Raw genomic sequence first — 25,283 nt, forward strand, 5'->3', positions numbered from 1 at the left:
TTCACACCTCAACTGCTAGAACAGGGCCTCATCCTCCCTGATTGAACTAACCTTGTTATCTCTAGCTTGCTTGCATATATATACCTGCCCCTGGAAATTTCCACTACATGTATCCGATGAAGTGGGTATTCACCCACGAAAGCTCATGCTCCAAAATGTCTGTTAGTCTATAAGGTGCCACAGGACTCTTTGCTGCTTTTATCAACCAGAAAGCTCTATAAACTGGCATTTCCGATCTTCATTTAAAGTTCGGTTTATAGTCTAGTTGGCGTGGGGCCAGCAGGCTCCCTACCTGGCTCCCTGCAAACAGTGATATGTCCCTGCTGCTCCCAGGTGGAGGAACGGTCACAGGGGGGCTCAGTGTGCTGCCCCAACCCCGAGCACTGGTTCTGCAGCTCCCACTGGCCAGGAACTGTGCTCAATGGAAGCTGCGGGGGCAGCACCTGCGGGAAGAGGCAGCACACAAAGCTGTCTAGCCACGCCTCTACCTAGGAGCAGCAGGGACATGTTGCTGCTTGTGAGGAGCTGCCCGAGGTGAGCATTGCCCCGATCCGGCACCCCAAAACCCTTCCCATACCCCAACCTCCTGCCCCAAGCCCCCTCCCACATCCAAACTCTCTCCCAGAGCCCATGCCCCACACCCCCTCCTGCTCCCCAAACCCTAGCCCTGAGTCCCCTCCTGCACCCAAACTCTCTCTCAGTTAACCGAAACTCTTGACTTACTGGCACCTCACATTCCCCCAACATGCCAAATAACAAAGCTTTTACTGTAGTTTGTAATGTATAAGCCAGAGGCGCCTGAAAAAATTCTTGTGATTCAAAATCTGAAGTTTTAAGGGCAATTTCTAACTCATTACAGCTCAGAAGCAAATTAGAATTTTCTGAAGCTCTTCAAATAAATTGACCGTCTTTACTTAGAGATTACATGCTGTGAATTTGGGCAAGGACTAAGGCTTGTAATTCAGAAAGTGTCCTCTGTCAACATGACCTACTCTAAGAGAAAAATGGCATAATGCTTCCTCAGATCCCAATCTCCTCTGACGTGGACCAGACATTCCCTCATGCAGTCTTGGTACATGCAGTTTCTGAACCTGAGCTCACATGCTGGTAAGTCACTAGTTGCAGCTCTGTAGGAAGACTTTACTAAGTCTTCTCTCACCTCCACTGAAATTGGCCAGTCAGAATCACTATATTATTAATGGATGGATCTGTTGCAAATCAAGCTACAGTCTACAAAGAATATCCCAAACCATAACATTCAGAATCATGGCATTTTCTTTCCCTGGACTAAGTCAGCAGCAGATTGCAGTCAAGACTGAAGTGCCCAAGCAATGCAGTGTGTAAAAGTTTCTATAGCACACTTGGAATGCCTTACCCAATCATCTCAATCTCAGGAGAAAGTGGTGTTTTTTTTCCTTGCAAGAAATTTTGACAAAAATTCATTCAAACGATATTTAGGCTCAGCCTTAAATTAATTAAAAAGAGTGATTCTCTGGCATATTGGAGAAGATCTTAATCCATTGTTAATTTGACTTTAGCTCATTTGGACCAAATAGGGAGAGGAACTGAGCACCTGAATCTCAACAGCAGTTGTAGATAATCAAAATTTGCAACAGTAGTAGCTGCACATAATGGTTCTTTATCAGAAAGGCTTCTGAATACTGGGTAATCTTATCTAATCTGTAGTCTGTCATACCTAGGAATCATGGAACAAGTAAAATGACTCATTTCTGATACTGATTTGATAGAGAGGCATTCCTCTGTTCATCCCCTGACATTTGGGGATTTAAAAATCAGATGCTGAGGTCTATTTTATCATTGTTCTTGTGTGTCAATGCTTGCCATAATGACAAAAGCCTGTACTATCAACCCCCATACTCCTAATACTAACACTTTAAAAAACATAATTACAAGCAAATCTGAAATGCTGGTCCAACCTACTTTATTACTATGGACCCGCTAAGGGCAACTACTGGTATATGCTTGATCAGAAATCTCTCCCCCACAAATAACGCTTTTCTTTGCCCTGACCTGTTGATGCTGCAAAACTGCCTTACATTTGTCTTTACTGCACTTTCAATTCCTAAGTCTCTTGTGCTGATCTGTGTTGCTAGGACTCAAAATATATTTGCTTAAGTACAGTTCCTACATTCTTTACTTTCTGCATAAATAGCTACTGGTAGCAAGGCTTTGATGTTGGTGGTAGTGTACCTTTGATAATTTTTTTTTTTGAACGTTAACATGCATTTGTATTATGCCAAAATATGCTAAATCTAGCTTCTAGCAGTGAACCAATTTCTTCCCTCACATATAGTAAAGCATTTGCATAATAGCTTTTTAAAGTGCTTAGAAGTTTTATACAATAACCTATTAAAATCATGCTAATGCTGAAGTCTCTTTTCTTTTGCACATTTTATACCAAATACTTTCTTTATCTGTAGGCAAGGACTGAAAACTCCATCTGTCCCCTTAGGAAAGCTAAATACCTTGTGATGGGTTAATAGGTAGGGACCATGAAAACGGTAGTCTATAACGAAACTCTCCTCATTAACATGGTAAGGAAAAAGTAATTATGGAGGTCTTTACAGTCCCCATATTTTCTTTCACCTAAAGGGTGACCAGATGTCTTGATTTTATAGGGACAGAACCGATTTGTGGGTCTTTTTCTTATATAGCTCTTACCCCCCCACCCCCGTCCTGATTTTTCACATTTGCTGTCTGGTCACTCTGTTCACCTACCAAAGCATACTAGTTTTATTCCAACTGGAGTAGCAGAAAGTGAAGATATCCTGCTGTGTATATTGGATTTAGCAGTAAGAGTTATTGGAATGCTCTGATTTAGAACAGCTTTTTTTCGCAACTCATTAGGGGAACTTACAGTCACTGTAAGTGCTGTAGTGACTGTTGTAGTAACTTAATGTTAGCTGCATCCACTTGTATTTAAGTTGTGTTGAGTCTTCACAGAGTGGCTAGTTTGTTTTTGTATATTTTCCTCTCTTTGCACTATACATAAAAATGATTAACAAAACAAAACAAAACATGAAATAGGGTGCTCAGATACCATGAGCTCTATAAGAACCTACATTATATTAGGACTGAGACTTTTCTATATTTCGCCCATTAATCTTACAAGTAACAAAGGCCAGATGGCTTATTTTAAAAAGAAGCAGAGGGCTTAGAAAATCTCAACCATAGATTTTACAAAGTGCTTCCTTCGGTTATTAGAATTATTGCCAATTTAATTCCCCAAATAAAATTTTATTTAACAACCGACACTCAAAATACAAAAGTATCCAAGGACATATAAGCCAGAAACATACAAGTATGTAGCTATCTGTATATATACATACACATCTGATTGGTACACATCTCATTAAATTTATATTGCGTAACAAAGTAAACAGGCATGAACCAATAAAAGGACAAAGAGTCAACACAAAGAATCAAAAAATGGGAAACTGCATAAAACGCTTGCGTAAAGAGATAATGCTATTACTGTGCATCAACAGAAGGAAGAGAGTTCTCCTACCTTTGTTATTGTATACATCTAGATAGTTTGGTGCTGAAAAAATTGTAATTAATGACGGGAAGCCTGTTGTTTGGCTTTTCCTGTACATACGATACCTAAAGGAAATGACAGGTTATATTATTAATAGTACTATTAATCATTTGTACAGTGCTCTAAGCGTACAACATGTCACTGACTTAAAACAGGCCAAAAAAAGCAACAGATCACTCCAAATGGTTTTACCATATGAAATTACAAGCAACAGAAATGAATTATCTTCAAAGCTATGCATGAAGGATTTGCTATAGATTTAGAACTTGCCTACAGCATACTAGTCCATGGACTGGTATAGTTGGGATTACTGTGATTTTAAGCAGAGGTAAACTCAAATGGTGCAAATTGTGATTTGCATGTTTTTTGTACCAGTACAGCTACACTGGTTGCTGGTTCCTAATGACTGAAACCCAATCATGCAAAGCGTGCTAGGAAAGAAAATACTAACGAGGAGCATTGCACATTCTGGATGAAATCCTGGGCTCCCTGAAGTCATTGGGAGTTTTGCCACTAACTTCAACGGGATCAGGTTTTCACTCTTCATCTATTGATGGAGGGTTCTTCTCAAAATAAATTTGCAAAGGGATTATAAAATACTCGAAGAGATAGAATAGGTAAACTAATTCAGATGTCTTGGAGGACCATGGGTCATGGGCATTTCTATAGTAACCTCCCCCAAGCAGTGTGTTATGCTTCAAAAATCAGTATTAATAAAGTATAAAGCACATTCACGAAATTATAAATTATATAATTTTACAACCATGCAATGCAGTATCATCCAGAAATATACTTTCCCCTATGGAAAAAATCGCTTAGACTCACAATGGAATGTCAAATCTAGTCCAGTCCATGGACTAGTATGCTAATGCTTATACATTTTCATTACTCATCCCTGCTGGCTTGTACAGACCAAAGGCATATTGTCCCAGCAGGGCAATATTTAATCAATCAGTAATGGAATGGGACACCTGCAGAATTTGGAAGCAAACCAACAAAATGGAATTTTCCCTCTAACAAGGCACAAGTAATACCCAATACTGCACTTAGTTCTCTAATGATTTCTAATAATTCCAAAAGAAACTGCAGAATTTGGCAATTGTCCACAAATGAAAGGAAAAGTATAACACCAATTCATTGAAATAGCTTTTCGGAATTTCAGTTTAGAATGTTCTCCCCACACCACTCACTATGTGTGTGTTGGACCGTACTTTGACAGCCTAGCTCTCTCTCTCCTGCAGGGTTGTGGAGAGGAGGGGGTGGGAACAGTCAGGGCCATGGGCTCAGCCACCTTGAGATGAATGATGGGAGTGGGCTGTGCATAACAGGCTACGAGAAGGCTTCTTGAGCTATTCTCCCCACTCTGTGTACCAGTATAAGTGATAGCCAAAAGGTTGCTCTATGGTATATACTGAAAACACATACTTTTCCTAATCAAAATGACACCATTTCCTCTTAGGATGCTGTGATGTTATCTGATAAAATATGATCATGTAGATAATTGTTGTTACCACTGTTATATAAGTGCAACAAATCTTGCACAAAGTGTGCTAAGTAAGGTGTCTATAGAAAGGGTATGATTTGCTGAATATGATTATCCTATTTGTATGCATGTATCATTTTTGTATCTGAAGTATTGGCTCCATACCTGTATTTCAAATGTTTGCTTCTCGGTAGAATTCAGAAGCCAGCACATTGTGAAGGAACTATTCAAGATGAATGGCCCATTAAAGAACACTTAACTCACAATGGAAGATGCCCATCTACACTTAATGGAGTTTCTTGCTATGGCTAAGTAAAATCATGCATGGACATGTGACTCCAAACACCATCCTGTCACCTGTAATTGTCCACGGTGAGAACAATGGGTTTCCCTTCACTGGAGAGAAGCTATGGGTACGTCCACACTACAGCTTAAAATCGATATTAGTAAAATCGATTTTATAAAACAGGGTTTATAAAATTGATTTTACGCGTCCACACTAGGGCACATTGCTTCGGTGGTGTGCGTCCATGGTCTCAAGCTACCATCGATTTCCGGAGCGGTGCACTCTGGGTAGCTCAGTAAAAGAATGGGACCAATAACTTTGATTTCCGTCCACACTAACCCTAAATTGATATAGTAATATCGATTTTAGGGTTACTCCTTTCGTTTAGCTGGAGTACAGAAATCGATTTTAAGACCCCTTAAAATCGATTTTAAGTGCCTTGTAGTGTGGACGGTTACAGCGTTAAATCAATTTAACGCTGTTTAAATCGATTTAACGCTGTAGTGTGGACCTGGCCTATAAAAAGGCCCTGGAAATATCTCCATTTCGTCTCTTTCCTGCTCAGACCTCTGGACTATGATCTTATACTAATGAGAGCATTCTAACCAAGGGACTGAGGACCTTCCAATGATTTGGAAGCAACCAGAGACTTAACAAGCCAGCAGTGTATTCCATCACTGCAACAAACCTGATTCAAGAACTTTGCATTTATTGTCATCATTTGATTCCTTCAACCAATTTTAACTCTCACTGTTCTTTCTTTCTTTCTATAAATAAAACTTTAGATTTTAGATACTAAAGAATTGGCAACAGCGTGGTTATTGGGTAAGATCTGAATTATATATTGACCTGGGTATGCGGCTGGTCCTTTGGGATCAGAAGAACCTTTTGTTTGATGAAATTGGTTTTAAAGAACCACTCATCTTTAAGTCTAGCATCTGGATGTTGAATCCAGGACTGGAATGCCTGAGGAGGCTGCTTTTCTGACTTCTTTTTGGCTAGTGTGGCGAGACAGAAGTTTACTTTTGTCGCTGGTTTGGTATATCTTATGGGAGAATAATCACCAGTTTGGGGTGTGTCAGCCCTATTTCTCAGCAGTTTGTCCTGAATTTGGTATTCTCAGTTGTGACCCACAGTGACAGGTGCACACTGAAGTTTTAAGAAACCCATGCTGGCGTCTGAAGCTTCTCTCTCAGTCTGGACTTCCAGGCCATAGTGTCCCAATATCATGACACACATCTTTGTCCACTGTGATGAGTAGGGGAATGTGACAGTGTAAGGCAGTAGTATTTAGTGACAGATGAGGCCTGCAGATTTTTTTTTCCCGTTAGTCACGACTCAGAAGAAAGATATATAAGGCCAACTATGTTAAAACTGTTTTCAGGCAGGTCAGAGGAGGAGGTTCAGGGAACTAACAGCAACAGCGAGATTTCCTTCCCCCTGCCCAGCACTTTAATTAAAGAACATTAACCCTAAGTCTGCAGATATTTTTGTACACATTGGGGGCTTTGTTGCAATAGCCTTTGCAGAAAACCCCAGAAGCACACAGCTGCAGACTAAGACTGATCAGAAAGTGCCAGCACTGCTATAAATGATTTAAATTTGCAAATCTAGCTAAGGAGCTAGCCAGCAATTACTACACATTTTTCACTCTTCCTGCTAGAGTGACCCCCTTCCCTTATTTTAAAGAGACATCCCTTATTTGAAGTTTCATATTTCACTTCCTGAAGTAAGATCAAACGCGTCTGTCTTGTAATTCAGCTATGGTTGCATAAAAGATCAGACACTGTAATCCTGGTGTTTGTTTTTATACCATTAATAAAACATTGTGCTTGCTGTCACTTAAAAACAAGTTTCCAATGTCATTTTTCACAGTTATCCTTTGCCTCCTTGATATGCAGTTGATCATCCTCTACTCTTCACTACTATTGGTGAAGTACAGCTGCTTTACAACAAATTACAACAGGAAAGCAACAATCTTACAAAACTATAATGAAATGGTTATTATGGGAAACATGTCAGATGTGCACATTCAGGCTTTAATCTTATGTTTAAATAACTAAATTTTAAAAGGCCTATAAGTGCAAAGTATCAACACAAAAGCTATAAAGTAAGGGGGATTTGGAACTTTACCATTTTAATTTGGAAGACTGCGAAAAAGGATTATTTTACCTGCTGATTCAGGGAAACCCTTTCCTACAAAAGCCAATGGGTATGAATAATGTTTATTTATTAAGCAAGAACCTCCCCTCCCCCTCCACACACTTACCCAGCATCTTGAGCTTCGTGGGCTCGGAGTATAGATAACAAGTTATTGTGCTGGAGGAATTCACATACAGCAGGATAACTGTTGGAGGAAAAGAAAAGCTCCTGTTATGGAATTATCAGAAGTAGTGCATTCATCTGACATTCAGAAATACTATGTTTGATCAAGCGTGATCAAACATGTATCATTACATGAAATCAGCTTCTGCTCTGAAGACAGGTTTTTTCAGTTTCATGTTGGAGACAGCACTAGAAGCTGTACTTTTTACATAATTGAGTGGAGGTAAAGCATAGAAAAGCTGCAGTTCATTACATAATAACAGATACCTGTCAGAAAGAAAATAATTTCTACTATACTCTGAGCTTCAAAGCACTCAGAAGAGGATAAATATAACACAAGGATGGGATGCAACAGAAAACTTGCCCACTCAATACACTATATATTGGTTTCTTAGGGAAAGCATGTATGGTGGTGGTGTACAAAGGAGATATAGAGGCAGACGGAAGAAAATGAACTATAGCCAAAATGAAATTGTTTCTAAGTTTCATCTCACTAATAAACAAGACTTCAATCACTTCTCTTCTTGGTATCTTCAAATGTGAATTCTAAAAATGTGTAGTCAAACATATTTCACAAGACCTCTCTACTGAGCTGGGTGTTTTCTATTGATGAAAACACAGTCATTAAAACAAAACGATATGAGTTTTACTATAATGCTATTTTTCACATTATTCACTTCCCATGGATATTGTTGCCTTAGAAGATGAAAGAGGACTCAGCTCTATATTTCTGTCTCATTTTCAGCCCTCTGAAAACAAGTTCTAGTAGCTACTTCATTTGTTGAGGCACTAGAGGTTTTAATAAAAGCACAGACATAATAAAAGCACATAGACTGTACATCTTTACATGATTTGAAAAGCTAACTTTTACTATGAATTTTTTTAAATTCAAACTCTATTACATCTAAATATAGAAACCTTGGATACAGTTCTGTATTATGGAGGCCCTGGTCATAACTCCATTGTGAATGCTGAGGCTATGCTTTCACTGGACTTCAGTGTGGATGCAGACTATACCGGCAAAGCTGTTTTTTTACCAGTTTAGCTTATTCCACCACCCCAAATGAAACAAGCTATTCCTCTGAAGAGCACATTTTCACTGGTATAAATGAACCTATATCAGTCAGGGATCATACTTTGTGCCCTGACTAACAGCTAAGCCAGAAGAAGTTTGTAGGATGGACATAGCATTTTATGTATGAAGAATACACCGTATGCTCCTCAAACTTCCAGAACGTACTCTTTGAATTTTGAAGGGAATTTGCAAGGACATCTGTGAATTAGTTTATGAATTAAAATCAATTTAAAATGGTCCCTTTAAGATAAGTACAGAATTGAGATTCATTATCCTCTATACTTTTTTTTTTTTTTACAGATCAGTACAGCCCTATCATATACATTACACACTGTCCACACACAATTTCTCTTAAGTAAACAGTTTTGACTCTCAATTGGGTTGGAATTCCCTCGCCCCATTTTCTGGTCACTGGTGGCTCTCCACAATTATCAGTCTTCCCCAGTTTTAGATGATTGTGTTCTCTATAGCTTTCAAGGCAAGAAGCAAGAAACCTCCTCCAATGACATCACAGCCTCAGTATGGAAGAATAGGAGGCCCTCTAGCAGCAAACACCCATCACCTACTCCCTCAGACCCAACCACACAATCAGCGAAACTAGATTATTCCCTTGGCACAGGAAACTTGAGAGTCAGAACAGAGATGGATCAGGACTAAAGAAATTGCAAATCTGACAACTTTGGCCATGTCTACAATAGGGGATTACATTGGCATAGTTATGGTGCTGTAGCTATAACCCTATAGCGTAGTCACAGCTAAACAATGGAAAGGGTTTATCCATCGCTGTAGGAATACCGTGTGCCTGAGCAATGCTAACTAGGTCAAAGGAAGCATTTTTTCTTCAACCTAGCTGCATCTACACCAGAGGCTAGCTCAGCATAGTTATGGTGCTCAGAGGTGTGGATTTTTTGCATTCGTGGGTGCTGTAGCTACATCATCCTAAATTTTAAGTGCAGACCAGGCCTTTTACCACCCTCTATAAAACCTCTAAGGGACCCTGAATAGACTCTTCATACAGGTACAGATTACAGAAGACAATTAATGGCACAGGTTAGCCTCCAAATCTGTACAGAGTATGACCCTAGCACTTCAACGCATAAACAACGTCCATAGCAGTCACAGTCTTCCGCTTCGCATGCTCATTGTAAGTAACGGCATCTCAGATCATGTTTTCCAGAAACACTTTCAGCACCCCGTGAGTCTCCTCGTAAATGAGACCTAAAATATGCTTCACTCCCCCACAACGAGCCAAATGGCGAATAGTGGGTTTCGTAATGCCCTGGATGTTATCCCTCAACACCTTCCTATGGCGCTCAGCACCTCCTTTCCCGAGACCCTTGCCTCCCTTACCACGACCAGACATATTTGCTAGAGTTACAGACAGATTCTTTGGTTTTCCTCTCAATCCACTCATGTACAGTCTGGCAACCTACTCACTCTAACAGACTGATTTCCCACCCATGTAAGCCAGGCTATTTTGGACTTAATTGGTTTGGCTTCATGATCTTTTCTCATAGGTCTGCCAGGGCAGGAAGGCCATATATTTCTTTTGCTCTGACACACTGTTGCATATGGGCTCCACTACAACCCTATGGGTCCTGCATCCCAGCAATCCTATCTAGATGAACTAATACCAGAAGTGGGGGAAAAAATTAAAGCTATATTACTATAAACTTACACATAACAATGTGTATTATTTTTAGTATAAAATTATGATTGAAAAATCAATAAACCAACTAACCCTTTAATGCCAAGGGTCCGTCTGACACACACAGGCTGATATTTGTAACATTTACCTGACTATTCTAACAGTCAGAAATAGTGTAACTAAGTTGTTCAGGAGATTTGTAAAGGGAGATAAGCCTTAATTCTGCAACTTGATCCATGTGGTCAGATCCCTGTACTCCATTAACCTCAGTGGAATGCCTTAAAGGCAGAGTTTTGAGCAGGGGGTTGGACAAGATGACCTTCTGAGGTCTCTTCCAACTCTAATCTTCTATGATTTTATGAGTCAGTCCTTACCAGAAGCTGTTGCAGGATTAAGGACTTTCATTTGTAAGTGATCAGCACAAAGCCAACGATGCTTAGTGGCTCAATGGAAACAATTCCAACAGCCCTAGTGTAGTTCTGGTAGTGCAATTTCGGAGTGGTCCAATGAAAACCATTTGCACATGTTGGCATCCTAAATGGGCATTTCAGGCTGAGCCCAATTTACTCTCAGTGAGAGATTGTCTCCAAAATCAGGAGTGAGACAAATTGGCAGGATAGTGAGAAGATGGTTGTACTGATTCTGTCTTGTGCTGTAGTAATTATGAGGAAAAAGAGACTATGTTGGATTTAAGGGCTGTTAAGCCAGAACTTGTCTCAAACACTAATTTGAAATACAAAAAAAGTGTCAGTAACTACTGCTTACACTTTAACTGGATATGTTTAAATAATTAAAGGAGCTGGATTAATAAAAGTAGATGTTTTTCTACTGGTGCAATTTTAACAAAAAAATGTTCATTTCCATTTTCTAATTATAATATTCATACCTATTCTTTCTAAATTTCTATGTTTACATAAAACTGGCACCTCACAGATATCACACTGTGCTGTCAACTTGAATTATTATAGAAAATCCAAATTATCTAAATTGTTAAACATGGCAAGCAGGTAGATATCTATCTAGGAATCCAAATATACAAAGAAGAGTGAGTTTAAATAAATTACTCCTCCTCCAAAGGTGCTGCTAGCACTTCATCAGGAAATTCATGGAGTGCCACTACAGGTAACGTTCTCTCTCAGCTCTTCCATATAGTCCAGTTAAGTATACGCAGAGAAGTGAAGAAAGAGATAAATCAGCAGCTTTAACAGCAATTTTGGAGGAAGCGACAGTTCCTGTATCTTGCCGCTTAAAGCATATGAAGCATGTTAGCAATCCTATTTTCAAACAATCAATCATAACAGGTTCTAAGAGTCTTTAAAACAAAGATACACCTTTTTGTACTGACATTTTTCACGTCTGGATGAAGAACTAGCCATTTCACAAAATGTAATGAGAAGTGACATTTCAGAGATGCAAATGGCTCAGAATTTTGTGTGTGTGACATTTTGTGAAAAATGTCAGTTTCACTCAACTGTATTTGTAACAGTTCATAATTTTTAACAAACTGGAAATGTGTGCGTGAGATCCTTACTTTGTATTATACACTTGCTAACAGTTGAGTTCCTGTTGTTTAGGGAACCGCTTAATATTGTATTGCACTTGAAAAATGTAAAATACAAGGGTTCAGATTCTGCCACACTTACTCACATGGATTAGTACTTCAATCTGCAAGTAGTCCCACAAATTTTACAACTGTTTTATCTGACTACAGGTGGGAACTTTTGGCTTTATAAATGTACATATTAATTAAGTACAATGCATATACTGCATTTCGTCTGAAAATAGTTTAGTAATGCTAAGAGTAATTCTCGAAATATATGAACTTGGGTCAGTAAAGTCATGCAAACATTCTAGATGGCAATTTAAAGCCAAATCCTGCAGCTGTCGTTTAGTCAAATTCCCATGGAGTCATGTTGGAGATTTGGTGAATAAGGACTAAAGTACTGGATCTTTAACTGGATCGTCTTTGTACTTCCATATCTTATGCAGATTACATTCAATTGGGGTGGGGAAGAGTGCTCAGTAAATAGAACTAAAATCTGTAACCTGGCTGTTACAGTTCAACACACCAGCTCTCACTCAAAAGTGTTAAAAGTAAAATATCTAGTTTGATTGATTAAACCTATGGGCCAGATTTTAAAGATATTTAGATGTCTAGGTGCCATTGATTGGAAGTTAGGCACCTAGGTGCCATTTTCCAAAGTGCCTATGTGTATCTTTAGGTGCCTAAATACCTTTCAAAATCTGGCCCTAAGGCATTATAGTTCACAGGATTCTGTATGGAATCACAACAGGCCCAATTCTGCCACCATCATTTTTTTAGTAATATGTTACTCCATGAAAAGCTGCCCGAATCAGATGCTAACAAAGTTAATGTATTACATTAGAATCTATATACATGTGGAATACCAACTTTTTGGAACAAACAACATATAGTTGATATGGGCTTTCCATATTCTAACTGATGAACATATTTGAATAGTAGAGTTACACATGTCTATTTGGGTTTGGGGAGAGATTAAGATTCCACCATGCATACTTTTGAGAGGAAAAAAAAAAATTTCTCTATTTCACAGACTTAAATCTGGTGGGCCTTTTGGCTTTAAATACTGTGACTAACCATGGAAAGAAATTCATTCCAGGTTTTGCATCTAAAACAATTTTACTGTCATTACATTTCTAAAAACAATACAATGGCAAACTCATTAGATTGTTGGGAATTTAATATGCTGTAATATGTATTAGACTTTCATTGTCTTTTCATTTTATTAAAAACTCTATAAAAATATTTAGAAAACCCAATGAGATCTGATTACCTACATAGCTCTCTTGTAATTATAACTCTGCAGGAATATGTCCAGCATTCTAAATGATGCAAACTCACCAGCTGAACAAAGCTGCCACTTGGAAGAACCAACCATATACTTTTCAATATAAAGCTCTTTACATAATTTAAATATTCTAAAAGTGATCAACTTTGCTTTGGGTTTAAAGCAAAATGTGTCATACCTGATAACAATATTTTCCTTTCTAAACTCCTAAATAAAAATATGTTCCAAGACACCCTAGTGAGAATGGGAGAAAGAGAAATTCAGTGGGTAGTATATGGTAGTGAATGCTGATTTACACAAAATGTGATCGTAATATTTTAGAAACACGGTTATCTCTTTTGCTATTAAAGCATGAAACAAAAGAGATGCATTCTAGGTTGTTTTTTAAATAAGGGTCAATGAAATAAATCTTAAAATATATTAAAATGTTTATTTTGGGTACCGTTATTTTATTAAAAGACACCTAAATTAGATAAAAAAGAGGACTGATTTAAACTTTTACTCTTGCTAAGTCTTAGTTTAGTTCTAGAATCTTTTTTCTCTACATGCTGGATACACAATTTGATCCATGCAGATAGGACTATCAAAAATAATAATACTTTGCACTTGTACAAAGCCTGTCAACAGAGGATCTTGAATCACTTTACAAGAGGTGGGTAAAGATCATTTTAAAAATTTCAATGTCACTTGGTCTCAATTGATAAAATTACTGAATTTTGTTAATAAATTATTTGGATTAAGGAGAGTCATATTAGGATTATATACATTCTTTTAACAGTTTTGTTTCAGTTTTCAGTACACATACATTCCATGGCCTAACTTGAATTGGGAGTTTGTACTGGAAACTGGACTGTACAATTTTCTCTTTTGCTCTTTTCTATGAGCTTCTCACACTGAGAACTGAACCTGCTTTTTATTCTTAGCTTAGAATCAATTTTGGGAAGTTCAGGTGAAGAACCTTCAAATCCTTCTGCACCCAATGAATATGCAAAGGAACTGGTGCGAAAAAATTGTGAGTTAAATTAGAGGCCCACCTAGCTTGCAACACAAATCACACCAACACATTCAAAAAGTTGACACTAACATTTTAGCTGATGGATGTCATAACCACCAAGGCTTGACTGCTTTGCGCCTTCTAGTCATGCTGTCATCATTTGGAACAACTACTCCTCATACTGGACCCCAGTGGCACAACCATCTGCTTCATTCAACCCAAACCAAAATGTTCTTCATCATTTCAATTTGCCAAAAATTTCATTTTTGGTTTGACCAGACCACTTTATTTATTTATGTGGAATTGCCAGCATACTGAAAAATCTGTTATTTACCCACCTCTAGTCAATAGCTTACATATCCAGTCTGTAGCCTGTAATTATTGCATTGTAATTTAGTCTGTAATGTGTTCTTCACTATTATTTGAATAAATAAGACCCTTTAACCTAAAAAAGAGAAGTGATTTTCAGCACATCTTTACTTCTTATTGTCTTAAATGTCAATATACAAACAAACATACACATTTACCACTGCATGAACTGCATAAAACAACCAGTCATTCCAGGAATCAATGCTTAAAAAGGGCAATTTTGTGGTGTCATTATTTATCAGAATATACCTTTTCACTATGGCAATTATGGACAGTAACAAATAAAAATAAGGGAGACTATCTTTACAGAATAAACTTTAAATATTTTTTAGGAAAGCTAAATGCTTCACTTTAACTGTTGGAAAAACAAACCAAACAGAGTGAGCGCTACTAAAAAGTGAATATTAGGCCTCCATAGCAATTCCATTTTCCACAGTATTTTTCACTAATCCTTAGTGCCATATCAGGATAAAGAACACAAATACTTAGAAAAGTAACCATGAGGTGATGAAGGATAGGGTCAAAGAAGGGCATTGTAATCACTTTGGTTCCAGTCCAGCAATGTGATATGCTCATGGGAAGCCAAACTGAAATCACTCAGCCCTCTGGGCCTCTGCACGGATATCAGGGTCCACCCATATGCATCACATTGCAGGAGCAGGTCATTATTGAGGGTTCTGGTAAGAGTAGAGTATTTTGCAGCAAGTTGGGGCAGGAAGCAGTTGGCTAACAGTATAGCTGGGTGAAACATTCATGCAAAATTGTTGTTGTTGTTAAATGTGCGGGAGTAAAGTTCAGGGTACTTTTTCCCATAACATTGCTGCAGAGTTACTCAAAATAAAACAGTTATAAAGTACACATTTTCGAGGAAGAGGCAGCAATACTCCAGAGGACACATGACTAAGAAATGAGCACACAACTGGGAGCCTGGGACTCCAGAGTTCTCCTCCCACCTTTGACAATGACTGGCTTAAAAAAACATTTTGCGGTTATACAGCAATTAATAAACATTATTTATTTAGGCTTTACAGCATTCTTATTAAATATTATATGTAAATATAATTATCTCCTTTGAGGTCTAGTACCAGGGTTCTCAAAGTTTTTCATAGTATGGGCTAGGAAAGAGATTGACTCATGGGACCTCCCCTTCCATTGTGATTTTAGGAGCTCTTCAGCTTCCATTTACAACCACAAAACAGCCCATGGCAACTGCAGCAGTTGTTTACATTAAAAAAGTAATATAATGGGAAGCACTAATTCTTTTTATTGTCTTTTAATGAAATTTAGCAGCTGGAATCAAAGACAAGAACTAGCACAATATGGCTAGCCATCTATCGACATGCAGCTAATGATCCAGGGACCACAGTTTGCAAACCTTCTGTTTGATGGATTAAGTTAACTCTAGCAGTAATACCAGCGGTATTTTAATCCTGGTTCTGGCAGTGACTTGCTACATGACCTTAGACAAGTCAATTAACCTATTTGAACTTCACATTTCTTTCATCTTTAGTACAAGGCTATTTATCATTTACCTACTTCACAGGGTTGGTTGTGAGGAGAAGGTCCCTATGTTCAAAGTATTAAGGACACTGAAGTGAGTGGGTGAATAGGATTCAGATGGGTTCAACACCATAATTTCAAAAAATCATCATACCCCTCCTGGTCAATATTTAATCTGATAAGGGCTTTTTGTATTCTCTCAGGCTTCACAGCAATGCACGATCTGTCTCCCATGATTTTGTCTATAGGAGACAGAGTGAAAAATCACACTGGTGGAAAATTATTAGTTATCTCCTTTCAGATCTCACCAAGGGAAACACTGATACCAGTTTCCAATTTAGTATAGAAGGAACTGATGAATCCGGCAGGAATCTTCATCTGCCTTGATGATGAGCAACTTCTGAGCTGAAAATTCCTTGGATCTACTGCCCAAACAGAAGCAGGTAACATACCAAATAGAACTGGTATGTTACCTGCTTCAGACAGGACCCCTCTGCCTTTCACTCCCATCACAGAAACAATCCTCAATGTTTTGAATTTAAAAAGGTCTAAAAAGAGTACCATTATAAAAGAGCTTAAATTGCCAAAATCCAATAGAATTTGGTGAATGAACTGCCCTATAAATGCTGACTGGCTGCCACTCAGACCAGAGGTGAGGGAATACATTTTATGAATTTAGACACTAACCCCTGAAAATTGGGGTTTATAATGGAAAATCTGACAGTTGAATATGGTCATTATCAGTGCAATTTATAATTTCTTGCTATTCTATTTTCTTTATAGTATTTTTTCATCCTAGAATTAAATAGTGCATTCAAAAGGATGTACTGAAAACAGTAAAAAGTAACATATAACAGCATATCATAACATAAAAAATAAACATGGTGGGCCCCTCCTTCCATTTCAATGGCATTCACAGGAGTTAAAATGCTATAACTAATTCATTGAAAATATTATCCTTTCATTAGCTGCATCTGGCTCTGGCTCCTCATCAGTATCCACAGGGTCAATAGAACTTAGAGAACAGTGGAGCTGCTACATTGTTGAACTGCTGACAGTGCTTTCCCTCTTGAGAGAATAGTATACATAGCTAAGGCCCAATCCTGCACTCCTTGTGAACTCAAAACTCCCACCAAATTCAACGTCCTTTAATACTAATGGGGAGGTTCATGGTGTGAACTGTTTTAGGACTCATTTTCTCTGCATCTATGAGAAGTCAGTACACAGTTCCTTCTGGGGAAATACCTTTTTCTCCTTGGTGAGTAAGCGATTAGACCTGCTAGATAAGTGATCAGATCACAGAAGCCACTATCTGAATTAACACTCCTGTTGACCGTCTCAAGGTATGTCTATACAGAAGCTGTGACATGCAATCTCCAGCTCAAGAAGATATATCTGCATTAGTTCTCAGTGAGTTAAAGCATTAAAAATAGAAGTGTAGTTGTCATGGCATGAACAGTGGGAGGGGTATGTACCTGTGGGTTTGCACAGGATCACACTTGGGCATCTAATTGCTCCCACTGCAAGTGTCGTCAGAGCTACACTTTTAATTTTAGCACTCTAGCTTGATCAGAGCTAGTGCAAGGAGGACTAACTGAACTAGAAATTAGATCTTCCAACTCCAGTGTAGACAAACCCTTGAAACCACTTCTAGAGTCATCGTCTCCAGCTCAGGGTTAAGGCACACTTGGGGGCAATATGTGGAAAAAGTCTACAATGTGCTATATGGGACTTCAGACGCCAGTACGAAATTGGCAACAATATTTATATATATGTACGTCTGTGCACGTGCATGTACACACACACACACACACACACCCTTTACTGTTTAGATTTCTATTGGTTTAAGCGCTACTCATATCCTGTCTTCATGTTAGCAGGGTCTTCAGTTGTAAATTGAAGAGTATAAAATTTTAGTCCCCAACAACAGAAAGCGTAAAGATATGTATTTCCCTCACAAATCCCATTTTAGATTCTATATCCTTTTCTGTGTCATGAGGAATCTTGTTTACTCAAACATACTGTACCACTCAGTAAGATCCCACTTGTATTCTTAATTTCAATGGAAATTTTCATGGACTTCTAAAAATCAATTTATATCAAGTTCAAGAGGAATAAATCTATGCACATTCAGTGTCTACTTAGCAAAGGTTTTTTTTTGTTTATCATGCTATTATGAGCTTTACTCTCTACGGCTATTAAGGTATAATTGACTTTTTTTTTTTTTTTGACAGAGAGAAAATTAATTTCCCTTGAGTGTAACCTTTGTTACTGATTGCACCAATGAAAGATAAAGGCTCTGTAACCTTCTCTCTTAAAAATTGTCTCACTGGCAATTCAAGAGGCCTAATTTTTCAGTACTGTAATCTTTCTTTCATTCTGTAAGATTAACTGACTGTGCAAGTTTTCCCAAGTTAAGCAACGATCTCCCAAAGGAATACTATTAGAATCACTCTCTCTCATGCTCACAAAAGGTGAACTTTAGAGAGATTTTGTTATTCTCAGAAATTCAATTTCATGCTAACAGGTAACTTTGCAATAACTGAATATTTTTCTTCTCTTTCTGAACATATTGCAAGGTATTACATAAAAGTATGTTGGAAAGAAGTTAATGTTGCAAAGTCAAGCACTCAAAAGTTAAGAAAATGCCAGACTTGAGGTTGCCATAATTTGTCCCCATGGGCATATGTATTATGATATAGTCTTTAATTACAGAATCACATATCATTTTCCACAGATTTCCTGTCATTCAATGCACAGGATGTATGGCGTACACCACAGGTACAAATTCAATATTTCTTTTAATCCTCATCGATCAGTGTGAGGTTCTAGACCTTATGTACCAAAAAACATCCAAACCCTGTAGTGAATATAGAATTATTATTTCCTCTTGGGCTTTTCTATGATGCTCATCACTATAATATTTGAGTGCTTCACAGACAAATTCATTAATCATCACAACACACCTGTGAGGTGACAACGTATTAATTATTATTACTTTATATATGAGGAACTGAAGTACAACATGATTAAAGACAACGATCAAAAATGCCCACTAATTTTGGGACTCCTACTCATCTGCTATTTACAGTATCTCCAAAGGCCAGAGATGGGACACTACATGGGGAGGGATCTGTGTTACTACAGAGAATTTTTGCCCAGGTGTCTTGCTGATGAGTCTCACCCACGTGTGCAGGGTGTAATAGACCACTATATTTGGGGTTTGGAAGGAATTTCCCACAGGACAATTGGCAGAGAGCCTGGTTTGTTTTGTCGTTGTTGTTGTGGTCTCTCTCTGCAGCATGGGACACCAGTCACTTCCCAGTTTCAGTGAGAGTAAATGATAACTTGAAGTTTTTAAACCAATATTTGAAGACTTCAGAAACTCAGCCAGAGGTTATGGGCCTATTACAGGAGTGGGTGAGTGAGTTCCTATGGCCTGTGTTGTGCTGGAAGTCAGACTAAGGACAGAAGGGACCATCATAATCATCTGAAGTCTATAAGATACCTAGAGACTAGTTTTTCAGAGTACTTGGTATTTTTATAGCACTATATATAGTTAACTCACAGCTCTCATTGACGTCACTTGCAGTTGTGAGTGTTCAGCACTTTTGGAAATCAAGCCACAGGTGTTTCACCTTGTGTTCTCAGAAAATGAAGAATGCACAGTCAGTGGCCACTTGTGAAAATTTTTGTTTACGCAACTTTCCTATTGCCCAGCATTACCTACTATTCTCTATGGCAGAGACAGGGAGAGAATCCGATTTTCCAGAGTGACATTCAACCATGTAATCCACAAGACCATCCCTTCTCTTCCTGCAGTCCCTCACCTTATTTACTACACACCTTGCAGTTTCTGCCACAAAAGAGGCAGGGCTCGCTCAGACAACAGTTTCATTCATTACACAACCTTAATTCATCCTCTGACCATCATCCATCTTCTAATGAATGAGGCAGACTCCTATGAAAAAGATAGTGTGCGATCATATAATTAAAGACTAATATAATGCATGTGTAACCTTCATTCTAGTATTTCCCAAGCTTGACTTTGCAACCTTAATATTCTTTTAACCTCAGTTATTTTTTAATATAATTTCTGACATTTTTTGAACTACAATGTGAAGAAACCAATTCCAACACCCTAGCTGGGTCACCAATAGAGCTGGAAACTTTAGATCTACAGTACAGAAGAAAAGATTGGTTTTGAAAAACATTTTTGGCAAAAAAAAAAAAAAGTTTACCAAGCACAATTTTTTATGTGAAAATTTTTCACTTTCCCACCAAGAAACCAGAGCTTTTCTTAAAATTAAAATGTTCTGCGAACACTTTTTTGGTTGAAAAATGGCTTTACATCAAAAATAAATTTGCTGAAAAAATTTAGAATGCCTCTATTATAACCCCTACAAATTGCAATTAAAAAAAATGTTTTCCACAAGATAAATCCCAGATTTCTTACTCAGGTACAACTCCTCATCCAAGAGCAACGAATCCCTGCCCCTGGAAAAAATGTAGCGCCTGGTCCTATAAATCTCTTAACATTTCTACTCTTTCCTCCACCCAGGAATAAAATGAAGGACAATGAGGATGAGGAGAACAAGAAGGCAGGAAATCATTTTAATAAAATAAAGTCTATGGGAACGCAGTACCCCCTTCCTTTGCTACTGCAGTATGATACATATTACTTCATTTCAGAAATGCCTTTTCTATTCAACCTGCCTTGCAGAGTCCAACTTGAAATTCAATCAGCCAAACAGAAAACCCAGTTGGTCAAGAGAAAAGCCAGCAAGATTTTCCAGCATGGTCTAGCATTCTGACTGCATCTTATATGTTATGCAGAATCAGAGAAAAGTTGTTTCCCTGGTGAGTCAGAATAGGCTAGTGACAAGTTAGAAAGGATTTACTCTTCTTGGAACACATGACTGAGTTTCCTTTCTTCAAAACATGTGTTAGGTTAAATCCTTTTATAAAATTTATTTTAATATAAGGTAGATTTTGGATTATTATGGTCATCACCTTTATTTATGCAACTGTGATAGGGAAACCAACATGGTTAATGTTAACTATGAAGGAAATAGTCTTCTCATTAACTACATTTTGTTTCACCACTGTTTGGGAAAGCCTAATAAATTCCACAACAAACACATTCAGCTGCATGTTTCACACGTCTGCCATCTGGCTTTCTTAACTTGCCTATTGGAAGAATCAGCCATCCTAAAAGAAGAAATACAATATACTAGCAGACAGAGAGAAGACCAGAATCTATGCATGATAAATGCTTTGATTTAAAATATTGTGATATTTAAGCTGTTTAGATCATATTCATTATCATTTAATATTGTTTAAATATGAACTATTGTAAAATGATATTGAATTTACAAATGCTTCTGTTCATTCAAATATATGCACTATGGGGATGGGCATCTTCTGGTCAGGGACCATCTTCTGTTCTATGTTTTTTCCTAGCACAATGGGTCCTCAGTCCTGGTTCAAGCCTTTAGATACTACCAGAATACATAACAGTAGCAGCTCCTATGTCAGACTCTTTTGGACTCCCCTCCCCAGCATATGGGGTTTAATCATATATTCTTATGCCCTAGTAAAATCAAGACGCTGTCATGGCTTACAGGAACCACTGGCAGGCAGGTATAATAGAGAACAGATTTCAATCAGGCCCAAATTTAAGGCCTCAGCTGACTCTAAAACCAGGGGAGTGAAAAGGTGGCGTAAAGCTACCTTCCCCCCTGCACCCTTGTCACATGCCAAGCATAACTTAACCAGACAAGAGAATCTGGCTCATAGATACTGAAAGGTATTAATTATATCAAGATTTTAATTTGAAGTTTATTCTACTGAATAAATTACTTTTATGATATATTTGCACCTACGGGTTACAGGGGACACAGAGGAGGAGATGGAAAAAAAAACAATCAACCAAGGTATCCTTTTAAAATGGATTTATCTGGAAGTTACACAAGCTGTTATCATAGCAGAACAACCACAGAAGTTATTAATGACCTCCTTAGCTCTTCCACCTGTCAGGTATTTACCCAGTTATGTTTACCTTGAAAGACAATTCAGGTAACTTAGTAGTGTCATGGTAACAACTTCAGCTAGATAGTTTACATTAAAATACCTATAAATTGATTTGCTCAAATCTCTCTGGAATATTTCAGAATTCTCTGACTGATTTTTAGACTCAAAGACTTTAAGGTCAGAAGGGACCATTATGATCATCTAGTCTGACCTCCTGCACAATGCAAGCCATACAATCTCACCCATCCACTTCTAGAACAAATCCCTAAGCTATGTCTGAGTTATTGAAGTCCTCAAATTGTGGTTTGAAGACCTCAAGCTGCAAAGAATCTTCCAGCAAGTGACCCATGCCCCATGCTGTAGAGGAAGCCGAAAAACCTCCAGGGCCTCTGCCAATCTGCCCTGAAGGAAAATTCCTTCCCGACCCCAAATATGGCGAACAGTTAAACCCTGAGCATGTGGGCAAGACTCACCAGCCAGCACTCAGGAAAGAATTCTTTGTAGTAACTCAGATCCCATCCCAAACCACTGGGCATACTTACCTGCTGATAGGCTATCCCATCATACCTCCCCTCCATAAACTTATCAAGCTTAGTCTTGAAGCCAGATATGTATTTTGCCCCCACTACTCCCCCTGGAAGGCTATTCCAGAACTTCACTCCTCTAATGGCTAGAAACCTTCATCTAATTTCAAGTCTAAACTTCCTAGTGTCCAGTTTATATCCATTTGTTCTTGTGTCCACATTGGTACTAAGTTTAAATAATTCCTCTCTCTCCCTAATATTAATCCCTCTGATATTTATAAAGAGCCATCATATCCCCCATCAACCTTCTCTTGGTTAGGCTAAACAAGCCAAGCTCTTTGAGTCTCCTTTCATAAGACAGGTTTTCCATTCCTCAGATCATCTTAAAGTTCCTTGCAGCATATGAATGAGAAAGTAATTTTTAAATTAATGACCAGTACAAAAGAGCAGCCAAGTACACTCACATTAATGGCCTCTAGGCATTACAGGAGTACAATATTTTAAACAGTAATAAAAGCCAAACAATTAGGAGGTAGAGGTCAATGAACGCTGAGGCAGGAGGAAAAGAGAAGGAAATCCCGAGCATTTGCTCAAATTCTAAATGACTTCTGTTGGCCCAAGCCCAGGCCCCCCCACCTTTGTGCACTCTTCCACAGTCATTACACGCACAAGCGCTCACACATAGTGAATTTTAAACCTGCACACATATATACTTGCAATAGGAAACACTTGATATATTTTACATGGGATGCTGCTTATTAAACACAGTAGTGAAGCAGAGCTCCCAGAACTCTCTGTCAGAGCTCCGGCGCAAAGGCAATTAAACAAGCTGGGCAAGGATTCAGTGGCAATGTTCACAGCTAAGACCATGCACACTCTCAGTCTCAGTGGCTTTGTATGAATGCGATGAGAAAAAAGAGTCATTTAAATTCTATGCCATCCAGTAAATGATACTATAGTTCATATTTTTAAAGAATGCTGATGTGCAATGCCAGTGTGGATCAGAATGAGAAATGTTTGAATTGTTCTAAAACGTCCCTAATCCTGCTTATCTGCTGTGTCTCTTTGTACCACCTTCCTTCGACATGCAAAATCCAAATGGAATCTTCAAGACCATTCAACTACACAAGTCACTCTCAAGAAACAGGAAGAACAACGTGTTTTCTTAGACAATCATAGTATTGTAGAACTGGAAGGGACCTCGCAAGGTCATCTAATCCAGTCCCCTGCATTCAAAGCAAGACTAAATATTATCTAGACCATCCTCGACAGGTGTTTGTCCAACCTGCTCTTAAAAATCCCCAATGATGGAGATTCCACAACCTCCCTAGGCCATTTATTTCAGTGCTTAACCACTCTGACAGGAAGTTTTTCCTAATGTCCACCCTAAACTGCCCTTGCTGCAACTGAAGTACATTGCTTCTTGTCCTATCTTCAGAGGTTAAGAAGAACAATTTTTCTCCCTCCTCTTGTACGAACATTTTACGTACAGGAAAACTGTTCTCTCTCCTCTCGGTCTTCTAGTCCCCAGACTAAACAAACCCAATTTTTTCAATCTTCCCTCATAGGTCACGTTTTCTAGACCTTTAATCATTTTTGTTGCTCTTCTCTGGACTTTCTCCAATTTGTCCACATCTTTCCTGAAATATGGCACTCAGAACTGGACACAATACTCCAGTTGACGCCTAGTCGACACGGAGTAGAATGGAAGAATTGCTCCTCGTGTCTTGCTTACAACACTCCTACTAATACATCCTAGAATGATGTTTGCTTTTTTTGCAACAGTGTTACACTGTTAACTTATATTTAGATTGTGGTCTACTATGACCCCCAGATCCCTTTCTGCAGTACTCCTTTCTAGGCAATCATCTCCCATTTTGTATGTGTACAACTGATTGTACCTTCCTAAATGGATTACTTGGACTTTGTCCTTATTGAATTTCATTCTATTTACATGAGACCATTTCTCCGGTTTGTCCAGATCATTTCGAACCTTAATCCTATCCTTCAGAGCACATGCAATCTCTCCCAGCTTGGTATCGTCTGCAAACTTTGCAAGTGTACTCTCTATGCCATTATCTAAAACACCGATTAAGTTATTGAACAGAACTGGACCCACAACTGATCCCTGCAGCACCCCATTCAATATCCCCTTCCAGGTTGACTGTGCACTACTGACAACTATTTCTGGGAACGGTTTTCCAACCAGTTATGCACCCACCATATAGTACCTTGATCTAGATTGCATTTTTCTAGTTTGTTTATGAGAAGGTTATGCAAGAGAGTATCAAAAGCTTTACTAATGTCAAGATATACCACATCTGCCACTTGCCCCCATCCACAAGACTTGTTGCCCTGTCAAAGAAAGCTATTAGGTTGGTTTGGCATCATTTGTTTTTGACAAACCCATGCTGACTGTTACTTATCACCTTATTATCTTACAGGTGTTTGCAAATGGATTGCTTAATTACACTGGTCTACAATTTTTGAGAAGTCGTCTGCTTCAGAGATAAAATGTGATATTTATTATGTATTTTGATGCGCTGAATTCAAATATGACAATTAAAACAACTGATTGGCTACTGTTTCTAAGATATTTAAGTTTTTACATGTTATGTCTATGTATATTGGGTAGATAGAGTTTTAATCATAAATT

At 38.3% G+C, this 25,283-nt stretch overlaps 1 protein-coding gene and 1 pseudogene across 2 annotated transcripts in view; both read right to left on the minus strand.

The window, feature by feature from the left end:
* Positions 1–25,283, minus strand: part of PPP3CA (protein phosphatase 3 catalytic subunit alpha) — a 334,558-nt gene that overhangs the window by 42,323 nt on the left and 266,952 nt on the right. For both annotated transcript variants that reach the window (XM_030564446.1, XM_030564445.1), the window contains exons 7-8: positions 7,598–7,675; positions 3,530–3,624 (exon numbers count right to left, since the gene is read on the minus strand). In XM_030564446.1, the coding sequence (XP_030420306.1) occupies positions 3,530–3,624; positions 7,598–7,675 (173 nt within the window). The remainder of the gene's footprint in view (positions 1–3,529; positions 3,625–7,597; positions 7,676–25,283) is intronic.
* Positions 9,780–10,094, minus strand: LOC115652442 (annotated as a pseudogene).

The sequence above is a fragment of the Gopherus evgoodei genome, chromosome 5, assembly GCF_007399415.2.
Source record: "Gopherus evgoodei ecotype Sinaloan lineage chromosome 5, rGopEvg1_v1.p, whole genome shotgun sequence".
Classification (NCBI taxonomy): domain Eukaryota; kingdom Metazoa; phylum Chordata; order Testudines; family Testudinidae; genus Gopherus; species Gopherus evgoodei.